The 13,922-nt window shown below is 40.1% G+C and overlaps 1 protein-coding gene across 4 annotated transcripts in view; it reads right to left on the bottom strand.

Annotated features, from left to right (window-relative positions):
* Nucleotides 1-13,922, bottom strand: part of DPH6 (diphthamine biosynthesis 6) — a 352,580-nt gene that overhangs the window by 173,889 nt on the left and 164,769 nt on the right. For all 4 annotated transcript variants that reach the window (XM_067558060.1, XM_067558063.1, XM_067558064.1 and 1 more), the window contains exon 12: nt 7,416-7,590. In XM_067558060.1, coding sequence (XP_067414161.1) covers nt 7,416-7,590 — 175 coding nt within the window. The remainder of the gene's footprint in view (nt 1-7,415; nt 7,591-13,922) is intronic.

Here is a 13,922-nt window from a genome sequence, read left to right as displayed (position 1 = left end):
ACCACTATGTAGTTGCAATCTGATATATTGCAAAAACACTATACAATAGCATGTGTCCATGAAAGTCATGAATCAGGCAGTCTTATTTTGCAATGTTAATCTACTTTAAATTTCACTGTGGAAGAATTTAAAAAAAAAAATACTCAGCGAACTTGTACACTGCATTCAGCAATAAAAAAAAACCTCTAGCTAAAGAAAATGTGTCTCCTCTTATTAACACACAGTAACAAAATAATTACAATCATGCAAAAGAAGTGATTTCCAATTCTGTAAAGATTGCTAAAAGGTTATTTTAAATTTTAAAACTATTTGTTAAACATTTAAATACAACTTGCCTACAGGCATACAGCACCACCTGCCTCTTTTAAACATGTATTCTATTAAGATTGTGGGCCAAATCCTCAGCTGGTATACATCTATCAAAGTTCTGTTGAAGTCAATGGAACTAAGCCAATTTATACCAGCTGAGAAGCTAACCCTTCGCCTAGAATTGTCATTCATCATGGCAAAAGTCAAATGTATTTGAACTCATGTTCATGTTTGTAATTTAGTTCCTCTCTCTCCTAGCATCAGATTGGTGAGGCAAGAGACTAGAGGAGAAGGAGAGAAGAGAGGCCACAAAAAGTGATCAAGGCATTGGGGGCTCATGCTAAGTTTACTTGCCATTTCCAAGTGTCAATTATTCCCTCTGATGTCAGCAAATATCTGTGAAACCCACTGGCAAAGTGTGTCTCATCCCTCTCCAGTGCTAGTCCACATAACAACTTTTATGAGGGTTGTTTATTTTTCTCAGAATTGAATGCCCCCATTTATAAAACAATGATGCAATTTGCCCTTCTCCTCTCAGTGAGGGTGAAAAAAGCCCTTTTTTAATCCTTCTTTGAAAGTGGCTAAAATCCATTGCTATTGAGTGCAATAAACAACTAATTTTCTTGATAGATGTAATGTAGGGCTAAACAGTGGCAAATAATTCGTTTATTGCTTATGAGAAGCAAGGCAGATCTTGTAATCTCACATTATCCTGGATTTAAGTACACTTGTACCATATTTACTGAGGCCAGAAGCACAGTCAGTACTACAGCACAGATGTATATTTTATACTGAAGTTACTGAGAGATGAACACTCAGATACAGAGGTTTCTGCAAAGAGTTAAAAGATTTGAGCCAAGAAAAATATGTTACATTATCACAAATAATTTTGTCCTTACAAATGAACAGCTACTTTATATCCTACCACAGATTATATCCCACATACTATGAGCAGAAGCTCTGGGGTTGATTTTAAAGCATGTAATTTCAAGAAAAGGAATGACTTCTGATCTTGCTATAAATATTTTGAATGGAATTCAGATCCTAACTATATTCTGCAAGTGTTGTTTTGCTTCTGTCAGCGTGTGTTCAGAAGGATACTCTCATGGTATATTTCTAATTTTTACATTTTTTTTCTCATGGTTCAGTTGGCAGGATCCTGCAAGGTTTCTGCAGAATTAAACTGACGCTCTTCTGAGTGATTTGTTGAGCCTGTTGTGTGAATACCTGTAATTTGCATGGACTACCTACACTTTTCAGTTGCCAGTACAGTACTTATTCCAATGCACATCAATCTTGACTGCCATATCCTTGATATTACAATCTCGGGTCTATTCAGAGCAGCAAGACAATATTGTGCAAAAATGTGTGGTGCTTTTAAAATGTGAACAAAAGTTCACTATGAACCATTAAGATTACCTACTTATTTCTATTTGTGACATAATCAAATTAGAGCCAAGTTCTCAAAATATAAAAGGGAAAGGCATTAACGCTTCACAATTATAAAATCCGTAAACTTCTGCTCTTCAAACATGCAAGATTGATCAAAATATCAACATTTTAGGATGATGCACAAAGGATTTTTATCTTCCTCAGTCCCTCCCTGTTGTTATGCTTATAAAATAAAATCTCAAGACTTCATACATACTGAAATAGTGTATTCCACAAAACAATTCTGAAATGCTTTACTAGAATTGTTCTGCCAGTGACCTTACCAAGAACTGAATAACATGCTCACATCTAGCTTCTATTGATTTCTAAACACAGCCAACTACAAGCTTTTCACTTTGGAAAAGATAAACTTAAAATTATAGGAGACCCATATCTGAGCTTAAAATTGACATACTTTTAAATGCAAATATGTTGCACTGTGCATTTGTGTATTTCTTTGTAAGGTGTTTATAAGACTAGATTTTAGGGTATATATTTTATATGCTATTTTAGTAAACAGATGCACATTTTCAATAAATAAAATAAAATTACACTTGAAAAAAGAAGATAGTTGTCTCATTGAAATATGGAAGAAGAAATCTTGTCTTTTTTGTGGTTAGATTATTGCAAAATAGAGAAAGTAAAGAAGTCAAGGATGCTTAGAATATCAATCAGTGAAGAGAAGGATAAAATTACTTATTAATTCTGGGAAACAACATTTTCAAAGATCTTACATCAAAGATAAATAGTCTGGGCATCAGCATTTTCAAAAGTCTGACATCATAGATAAATTTGCCATGTAGCAGTGGAACCTCGGTAAAAGAATTTTGACTGAATGTATGTGCTTCTCTCCATTTTCTCTGCTGGCATGTGTGGAAAGTAAGAGGAAGCAGGATCAGCACCTGATCTTCAACCCATCTTCTTCAGGGAGGCTGCATTTAACAACAATACTAGTTCTATTCTATTTTATTCTATTCTCATAGACTCTCAGGTCAGAAGGGACCAATATGATCATCTAGTCTGACCTTCTGCACAATACAGGCCACAGAACCTAATCTCATCCACTCCTGTAATAAACCTCTACCCTATGACTGAGTTATTAAAGTCCTCAAATCATGGTTTAAAGATTTTAAGGTACAGAGAATCCACCAGCAAGGGAGCCGTGCCCCATGCTACAGAGGAAGGCGAAAAACCCCCAGAGCCTTTGCCAATCTGCCTTGGGGGAAAACTCCTTCCCGACCCCAAATATGGCACTCAGTTAAACCCTGAACATGTGGGCAAGACTCACCAGCCAGACATCCCAGAAAGAATTCTCTGTAATAACTCAGAACTCACCCCAATCTAATATCCCTTCACAGGCCAGTGGCATAACTATCACCAGTAGTCAAAGACCACTCAATTGCCAAACTAGGCTGTCCTATCATACCATCCCTCCCATAAATTTATCAAGCTCAGTTTTGAAGCCATCTAGATTTTTTGCCCCCACTGCTCCCAGTGGAAGGCTATTCCAGAACTTCACTCCTCTGATGGTTAGAAATCTGCATCTAATTTCAAGTTTAAACTTCCTGATGGCCAATTTACATCCATTAATTCTTGTGTCCACACTGGCGATGAAGTTAAATAATTCCTCTCCCTCCCTGATATTTATCCCTCTGAAGTATTTATAGAGAGCAATTATATCTCCCCTCAACCTTCTTTTGGTTAGGCTAAACAAGCCAAGCTCTTTGAGTCTCTTCTCATCAGACAGGTTGTCCATTCCGTGGATCTTCCTAGTAGCCCTTCTCTGCACCTGTTCCAGTTTGAATTCATCGTTCTTAAACATGGGGGACCAGAATTGCACACAGAATTCCAGATGAGGTCTCACCAGTGCCTTGTATAATGATAGGAACACCTCCCTGGAAATATCTCATCTGATGCATCCAAGGACTGCATTAGCTTTTTTCACGGTCACGTCACATTAGTGGCTCATAGTCATCCTGTAATCAACCAATCCTTCTCCTTCTCTGTCACTTCCAATTGATGCATCTCCAGCTTATAGCAAAAATTCTTGTTATTAATCCCTAAATGCATAACCTTGCACTTTCCACTATTATATTTCATCCTATTTCTATTACTGGAGTTTACAAGGTCATCCAGATCTTCCTGTATGATATCCTGATCCTTCTCTATATTTGCAATACCTCCCAACTTTGTGTCATCCACAAACTTTATTAGCACATTCCCACTTTTTGTGCCAAAGTCAGTAATAAAAAGGTTAAATGAGATTATTTCCAAGAGCGATCCCTCAGGATTTCCACTAGTAATCTCCCTTCAGCCTGACAGCTCACCTTTCAGTATGACCCATTGTAGTCTCCCCTTTAACCAGTTCCTTATCCACCTTTCAATTTTCACATTAATTCCCATCTTCTCCAATTTAACTAATAATTCCCCATATGGAACTGTATCAAACACCTTGCTGAAATCTAGGTAAATTAGATCCACTGTATTCCCTTTGTCTAAAAAAAATTGTTATCTTCTCAGAAAAGGAGATCGGGTTGGTCTGGCAAGATCTATCTATCTATCTTTTGTAAACCATATTGTATTTTATCCCAATTACTATTAACCTCAATGTCCTTAACTATTTTCTCTTCAAAATTTTTTCCAAGACCTTGCATACTACTGAGGTCAAACTAACAGGCCTGTAGTTACCCGGATCACTTTTTTTCCCCTTTCTTAAAAATAGGAACTATGTTAGCAATTCTCCAGTCATATGGTACAGCCCCTGAGTTTACAGTTAAAAATCCTTGCTAATGGGCTTGCAATTTCATGTGCTAGTTCCTTTAATGTTCTTGGATGGAGATTATCCAGCCCTCCTGATTTAGTCTCATTAAACTGTTAGAGTTTGGCTTCTACCTCAGATGTGGTAATTTCTACCTCCATATCCTCATTCCCATTAGCAATCCTGCCACTATCCCCAAGCTCATCATTAGCCTCATTAAAAATGGAGGCAAAGTATTTGTTTAGCTATTCAGCCATTCATAGATTATCCTTAACCTCCACCCCATCCACAGTGCTTAGCAGTCCCACTTCTTGTTTCTTTGTTTTCTGCTTATATATATGGCTATAGAACATTTTACTATTGGTTTTAATTAACTTTGCAAGGTCCAAATCTACTTGGCTTTTGGTCTTTCTCACTTTATTTTTACATGTTCTGACCTCCAAGAGGTAGTTTCCTTGCTGATCCCTCCCGTCTTCCACTCCTTATAGGCCTTCTGCTTTCTCTTAATCACCTATCTGAGATGCTTACTCATCCAGCTTGGTCTACAACTCTTGCCTATGAATTTTTTCCCCTTCCTTGGGATGCAGGCTTCAGATAGTTCCTGCAACTTTCACTTGAAGTAATTCCAAGCGTCTTCCACCTTTAAATCCATGAGTTCTTCAGTCCAGTCCACTTCCCCCAACTAATCCCCTTAATTTTTTAAAGTTAGCCCTTTTGAAGTCAAAGACCCTAGTCACAGATCGATTTTTGTTTATCCTTCCATTTAGTTTGAACTGAATTAGCTCATGGTCACTCGAATGAAGGTTGTTCCCTACAACCAGTTCTTCTATGAGGTCCTCACTACTCACCAATACCAAATCTAAAATGGCATTCCCTCTTTTTGGTTCAGTAACTATTTGGTGAAGGAATCCATCAACTATCACATCCAGGAAAATCTGGATCCTATTACTACTAGCACTTGTCCTCCAGGACAACTCTGGGAAGTTAACGTTTTCCATAATCACACAGTTCCCAGTAGTATTTATTTAATTAAAAACCTTAAAGAGGTCTCTATCCATATCCAAATTAGATCCTGGTGGTCTGTAGCACACCCCAAGCACTATCCCAAAGGAAACTGCACCGTGACTGCAAACTCTGCAAAGTGCTTACCCCTGCCCACCAGCATCACCTCCGCTTTGCTTGGGTTTAGCTTCAACAGCTATTCTTCATCCATGAACTGATCTCGCTCAAGCATGCTGCTATGTTGGTGGTAGTGGGATGGTCATATGAAGTAAAGGATAAGTACAGCTGTATGTCACCTGCACGTTGCTGGCACTGAGTCCATGTTGTGTTATCAGTTTACCTAGTGTTGATTTTGAAAAGGACCAGAGAAATAAATTGATCTCTGGGACTCCACAAATGAGGGTCTAGACGGGAAGGTGTGGTTTCCTATCTCTACTCTTTGGGTGCATCCCTCCATGAAGAGCTTGAAATATATTCACATATTCCTTTGGACTCTGCCCCCTCTTTCAGGCAGTACAGCAGTATCTGATGGTTAATTATTAGATTCTGCAGAAAGTTCCAGGCGGATGAAAATTGATGTGCGTCCGCTATCCACTGACAGCAGGAGATCATCCTTCAGTATCACTAAAGTAGTTTTGATCCCATGTCGTGGCCTGAATCCAGATTGTGCCAGGTCTAGGATATTCACTTAGTTCAGAGCCTGTGCTCTACAGTCAGAATGCAGTTGCTCCAGCACAGGGGTGAAAAATGCATATAAGATTATTTTTTCCTTTGAATAATCCAGGCAGGGCCAGCAAAAGAATGACCCACAGTGTTTAAAATAGAGTGAAGAAAAGGCCACCAAATCAACTTCCAGCTCTTGGCAAATGAACCTTCTTTAAACAGAAAAACAAAGATAAATTCAATTATGTGTTTTATGTGATAACCGCCCTCTCTGTCCTTCCTGGGTGAGTCCACTTGATATCTAGCATAAGCCATCACCATACGTACTGAATTTAACTAGCACCAAACAAAACAAAAAAAATTGTTGCAGCAGTATAATAGTAGGTTTGCTTGCAAATCAGAAGACAATTCAGAAGATTTACAGTATATGAAATAAAATGTTGTGCAAGCCACAGAACCTTCCTACCAGTAATAAAATACTTGGGACTAGATCTTCTTTCTGTTGTACAGGCAGCAGGGGGGAGAGAAGAGTGCATATAAATCCTCTTTTGCAAGGAGAAAAACAAGATCTTTCCCTAATAGTCAGGAAGGCAGTAGGAGTTGGGGAAGGGGTTGTCTGGGTTACTCTTTCATATTTGTTAAAACAACATAATACGTCCCATTCACTTTGTAGTAAATGTAAGTTTTAAAAATACTAAGTACTTCATCAGTCTTGATTTGCTTTTATGTAGTGCAATACTAATATCTAGAGCTTCATAAGGGAATTCACTTACATTACGTATTTAAGCATTGATTTCCTAAGCAAAAGTGTGAACTTGTTGTCTTAGAACATAAAGAAATTCCAAATGACCTGAAATGTTATAAATGAATATTTAAATTCCAGAAAGCATATGAAAATATACATACACTATAATTACTTACTGTTATCAATATAGTGTATAACCTCAATATACTGTTCTTGTGCATAGTGATGCTCTGAAATAAATAACTCCTTTGCCCTGCCTAATGATCACAGAGTGAAAGGTTTGATACCTTTTCAGCAATTTTGCTGTAGTTTGTCGTACAGAGGTTTTAAAACTTTAAACGTATATATTCATATTTTTCATTTTTGTAGTATTTTTAAACATAATACAAAAAGGCCCAAGCTTTGTATTTTTTTTTCTTTTGTGCAGATTAAAATCAATTAAAAGAAAAGAGCTGATAACTTTGTGAATTGATAAATAGATCACATAAAACAATAAAGATTGCTTACCTTGACGGACTGACTATAAGGTCCTATGTTAGCAGGTGCCCAGTGAGAAATGCTCTGTACATGCATGACCTGTTTTTGATAACAGTGTACATCATCAATCGTAACATCACACTTATGTGCAAGGCAATCCATCCAAAAGAGTACTCCATCAAGCAACGGAGCTTCTACACATACTCTGAAAACACAAATCATGAAAGATTATATGATTATCTTATAGAATCATAGAAATATAGGACTGAAAGGGACCTTGAGAGATCATCAAGTCCAGCCTCCTGTACTGAAGCAGGACCAAGAAAACCTAGATTATCACTGACAGGTGTTTGTCCAACCTTTTCTTAAACACCTTCTATGATAGGGAATCCACATCCTCCCTTCGAGCCCCATTCCAGAAATCAATTACCCTTAGAGCTAGAAAGCTTTTTTTCTAATATCTAACCTAAATCTCCCTTGCTGCAGATTGAGCCCATTGCTTCTTGTCCTACCTCTTTATAACAGATCTTAACAACATCATCATCAGATCCCCTGTCAGTCTTCTTTCTTCAAGACTAAACATGCTCAGATTTTTTAACCTTTCCTCAGAAGTCAGGTTTTCTAAACCTTTTATTATTTTTGTTGCTCTTCTCTGGATTCCTTCCAATTTATCCACATCCTTCCTAAAGTGTGGCACCCAGAACTGGACACAGTACTCCAGCGGAGGTCTTAAGAGTGCCCAACAGAGGGAGACCATTACTTCCCGTGTCTCACATGACACTCCTGTTTATACACACCAGAATGATATTAGTCTTTTTTCACAACTGCATCACACTGACGACTCATATTCAATTTGTGATCCACTATAACCCCTAGATCCTTTTCAGCAGTTCTACCGCCTAGCCAATTATTCCCCATTTTGTAGTTGTACATTTGATTTTTCATTCCTAAGTGTAATACATTACACTTGTCTTTACTGAATTTCATCTTGCTGATTTCAGACCAATAATCCAATTTGTCTAGTCACTTTGAATTCTAATCCTTTCTTCCAATGTGCTTCTAATGCCACCTAGCTTGGTGTCATCTGCAAATCTTATAAATACATTCTCCACTCCATTAACCAAGTCATTCATGAAAATATTGACTAGCACCTGGACCCAGGACTTTCTCCTGCAGAGACCCACTAGATATACCCTCCCAATTTGACAGAGAACCACTGATAACTACTCTTCGAGTAGTTTTTCTCCAAACAGAAAGATTATTTACTCAACCTTAAGAATTCACTGTCAACATTTTTCTGTGGATATCATGCTACAGACTTTGGTTAGAAACATATGACAAAGCTATGGTATAACTGCTGACTTTCATGTACTGTTGTCCCTCAGATCGGTGATGGTCAATTTCAGGTCTTGCAGCAAGTCAGTTTCCATTGTGGGAGAGAAACTAATGTCACTAAATGAAGTCTGGTGTCACTTGTCTATTTACATTATACACGTTTTTATTGACACTACATAAATGAGACCTGTTACTCTGTAACTAAGAAGGACCCAGCTATATAGAAACAGCTTTGAAAACTGTAGCTAAATCACACTGAGCACCGCAATCTGGAATCACTGCCCCTCCATGTCTTCATCCAGCCTTGTAACTGCCATGGAACTTCTCCCACCGCTCAACCACACTCCAGTCAGGCGTCAAAAGAGCAGCAGCATATTCACCCTCAACAGATTGATCACTTTGTCTTCTGCTTACCCGTTACTGCTGCTCAGCCAATTCACTACAAATATGGTTAATTTCTAACGGAAAAACATACCTAGTTTCCTGAATTGCTGAGTAGTGTCTTCAAAATTTTAGTGGTTAAATAAAATGGTTACTAACTTTCTGTAACTGTTATTCTTCAAGATGTGCTCCTCATGTCCATTCCATATTAGGTGTGTACACGTCACATGCACAGTTGCCGGAGATTTTTCCCTCAGTGGTATCCAAACGGCCAGCTCTAGCATTCTCTGGAGCCATGTGCAAGTGCACTGGTATAAGGGACACCACCGGCTCTGCACCCTCTCAGTTCCTTCTTGCTAGTAACTCCAACAGAGGGACAGGAGAGAGGGTCATGGACATGAGCAACATATCTCAAAGAACAAGTTATGGAATGCTAGTAACCATTTTTTCTTCTTCAAGTGCTTGCTCATGTACATTCCATGCTAGGTGACCCACAAGCAGTATCCCCGGAGGTGTGCTCAGAGTTCATGGATGTGCTGACTACAACACTGCTCTCCCGAAACTGGCATTGTCATGGGCCTGCTAGGTGATGGTGCAGTGGGACATGAAGGTATGAACCAACAACCATTTTGTGTCTCTGCGGATGACCTGGATTGGTACTTACATGAGGAACACTGCTGATGAAGCTTGGGCTCTCGTGGAATGAACAGTCATGATGGTGGGAGGCAGAACCTTCACCTGCTCATAGCAAGCCTGGATACAGATGGTTATCCAGGAAGAGATTCTTTGGGATGACACCAGTAGGCCTTTCACCCTTTCCACTACTGCTACAAAGAGTTGCATAGACTTGTAGAAGGGCTTAGTCCTCTCAATATAAAAAGCAAGGACCCACCTAAAATCCAATGTATGAAGCCGACATTCCTCAGTGGTCTTGTGAGGTTTTGGAAAGAAGACAGGAAGAAAAATGTCCCGGTTGTTGACACCACCTTTGATAGGAAGGCCATATTGGGGTGGAGCTGGACCTTGCCCTTGAAGAAAACTGTGTAAGAGGGTTCTGACATCAGAGCTTTGATCTCTGAGACTCTTCTGGCCAAGGTAATTGCCACCAGGAAGGCGACCTTCCAAGAAAGATGAAAAATGGAGCAAGATGCTAATGGCTTGAAGAGAGGACCCATGAACCTTGACAGGACAAGGTTTAAGTCCCACGGATGAACCTGAGGAACCAGTCTTCCCAGGTCCTTGAGAAACCTGACCATCATCTCGTGGGAGAACACTGATCTGCCCTGCATTGGAGGGTGGAAAACTGCAACGGCTGCCAAGTGGACCTTAACAGATGAGAGAGCAAGACCTTGATATTTTAGGTGAAGCAGATAGTCCAAGATAGATTGCAGGGAAGATCGGGATGTTAACTAGGCCGAGTGCTGATTCCTTTAGCTCCTCAACTTCCAGCCCCAAGTCTGCAATGACCCTTTTCAAGAACTCTTGAGGGGCTCTTAAATCAACCAGTGGGAATGGGTTCCTAGGGCCTGTGACCGCCTCATCGAGGGATGACAAGAAAGAGGCCTGCATCAAAGGAAGGGTTGCCTCCTCTTCTTCCACCTGCACCACATCCATTGAGGCCATTTCTAGGACACCAGTACTAATGTTGGTAGTACTGGAGCCAGGGTCTGGTACCAAACAGGAAGGAACAGTAGCTTGCCTTTTGGACACCACCAAGTATGAGCAGTGGGAAGGGGGCCCCGGTACTGGTTACAATATTGCCACTGCATTAGCCAGTGGCCATGTGCCGGCTGGGGGGCTGGTACCAAAATCTGGTGTGTAGGCTGGATACTGATATGTCCTTGGTGGAGTGAAGAATTGCCCTTCTAACTCCGACAAGGATTCTTCCCTCGAAGTCCATGGTGGTGCAGTACCCACTTCTGCTTCTGGGTGGTGCCAAGGAACCAGTGACTGACAATGGGCCAGAGATTGCTGCATCAGAACCATGGATGGTTCCCCTGGATGGTGCCACAGTGGAGCTCAACACTTTCTATCACCCTTTCTATCCTTTCTATCACCGGTAGGCATGGCTGGCAGGAGGCCGTGAGGGGTTGCAGGATTGGGAGGGACATCAGGTCCTTGCCACCTGGAAAGCCTCCAGAGTCAAAGGGGCCCACAGGCGTGACGTCGGAGGCAGGTCCTGGATGAGACCTGGCACTTTAGGAGGAGTCGCCAGAGATGACAGTGGCTTTGGGGAGGACAGGTGGCTGGGCACGGTCTCACTATACTGCCCACTCCCCACTTGTCCCTCTTCGGCTCCAGAGAGCGCCCTCTGTCCCTGTGTTGTTTCTTATGCTTCTTCCTTGGCATCAGGGATGGAGAACAGTGCCGGTGGAGCACCAGAGTGGCCTGGCTCCAAGACTGGTCTGAGGGCTGCCTCTATGAGTAAGGCTTTCAGATGAATGTCTCCTTTTTTTTGAGTGCATGATCTGAAGCCCCTGAAGATCTGGCACTTCTCTTTCACGTGAGTTTCCCTGAGGCACTTTTGACAGCTAGAGTGCGGGTCATTCACAGGCTTTGGCTTGTGACAGGAAGCATGTGGCTTGAAGCCTGGAGACCAGAGCATGCTCCGCCCTTGGGGCAAAAGTCCCTCAAAGACAGGGACAACTATTCACACTACTATATACACTAACACTAATTAAGAACTATATATACCAACTACAATAACTATACAAGATACGACAACAGAGTCCAAAACAGTGGGAAAGAAACCTTGCAAGAGTAAGGAGGATCATTCCAGGCAACCATCATGGGAGGCTGGAATGGAATGGACATGCGCAAGCACCAAAAGAAGAGTACTAAGTTCCTCTTTCTCACCTATTTGTTTTGGTGATATCCATTATTTAATAATAAACAGAAAACACGCATCAGTCGATGCAAGCTTGGGTTTCTAACAAAATAGCTACATGCTATACATTACATTACAGTGAAAGCATCTATAAAATAATTGAAACAGTCACCATTGGTAATGGAAATTTTTGTATTTTATTTTCAATAACAAGTTTGTAAAAGAATACAATTTTATGGTGTTTTGCTTTGCTTTTTAATTCTCCAATATAATTGATATGTTGTATAATACAATATTTATTTTCCTCTATATTATTTTTATTTCTATTACATAACATGCTGAAATGTATAGCTACTGAAGAACAATTAAGTTTGCTGTCCACACATAAAGAGGTGACATTTAACTCTCAGCAGAAATTCAACAGAAAATTACTTGTAAACGCTTGTTCTCAAGAAGTATCTTATAATACAGTCTTGTAAAATTCTACTCAGGAAAAGTAACTTTTTGCACCACAGGCAAGTGAAATATTTCCTCCTTCTGTCCACCACCTCGCTATTACCATCATCATAAGGATGGGTGAGTGCATTTTCTGCCTGGGCTGCTAAATTTTCAAGACAATTTTGCAAATATATTGTGGATTCATACTCTTGGGTCTGTGCTCCTAGCATGTTACTAGTGAGAACTCACATAGGCAGGTCTCTGTGCATAATGCAATTATGCAGCCATGCAAATATCTGCATAATTTTTCTTTTGACCAAAATGCAGCATAAGAATGCTTGTGCCACATAAATAATCTTAAAAAGTGATTTGCTTGCAACCTGCCAGCTTGTAACCATTTTTTTTTTTTTTTGTTATTTTATATACTCTGCATGAAGGGTTGGGGGATTGGATGGCTAGTTATGCAAATGAAGGAGCAAAAGACATGCAATAGCATGAGGAGCAGAAGAGGATGAAGCAGGAGGAGGGAGCCGGAGAGGTTCCAAACTGTGCACTTAAAATACATGGAAGTGGAGATCTGCTCTTGTACAACTTTATGAGCTGAACATGAGGAATAGAACCTGCCATGTTTTCTTCAAAAGCCATGCAGAGAGACTCCACACCTTCGTGGATTAGTAAACCTGGATGGCTACCAGCATCTCCTAAAGGCCTCGCCCTGCTCCCATTAAGGTAGTGTTTTAGCATCTTCTGGCACTGTCCATTTCCAACTACCTCATTTTAGGAGTCACACGAAGTAATAAAATTATTTCATAATCAATTTACATGGCTGCATAATTCTGAGTTTGTCAGAGAGCTCTTATACTACCTGAGTCGAGGCCTCGATATTGTAATTTAGGTCTAAATTGTTACATCATACACAGGTTGTTGTCCATAGATTTAACATTTCACAATAGTTAACCAGTCTCATGTGAGGTGGCTCATTCTGAGCCAGGCAAGGGTAACAGTATTTAACGGATCTAATCATCTGTTGGAATAGAAAATATACATAAAGCAATACAATAATTCTTCTACCACACAGGAAAGGTGGATGAGAGTTGTCACCCCCTTGTGGTGCAAATGCCATTTCTTTTCAACAGATTCAGGTTCTGAGTTAATTAAGGATTTTCTTCTCACTCAGCACGGAGTATGGGACAGTGTATAGCTGTGATCTCCTTGGAAAAGCCCTAGGGACTTGGTTACAAATCTGAAGTGATTCAGTGACAATTCCTCCCGATTCCCTCTTGTTCTATGGGGGAATGTAAACTGCCACACCCCTTTCACGGGCTGCAGTTTATTTCCTCCACATTTTGCTGGCACAGTTCAGTGTTGTTTGTGTAGGACCATAAATAAACTTTTAAGAATTGAGAGAAAGTCTTGGATTAATCTGTATTCAGGTAGGCCAACAAAGATGGAGGAGCCTACTATACTATATATTCTCCTAAAGGAACTGTAAAATCAATCCCCTTTGATGTCTCCATACTTCAAGAGGAAAAATTAAGAGCATATAACACCAGACA

This window comes from Emydura macquarii, unplaced genomic scaffold (genome assembly GCF_026122565.2).
Source record: "Emydura macquarii macquarii isolate MOO-44397 ecotype Brisbane River unplaced genomic scaffold, CSIRO-AGI_Emac_v2 contig_1876, whole genome shotgun sequence".
Classification (NCBI taxonomy): domain Eukaryota; kingdom Metazoa; phylum Chordata; order Testudines; family Chelidae; genus Emydura; species Emydura macquarii.
Note: the sequence above shows the minus strand (reverse complement) of the source record. Positions and strands in the feature narration are given on the sequence as shown.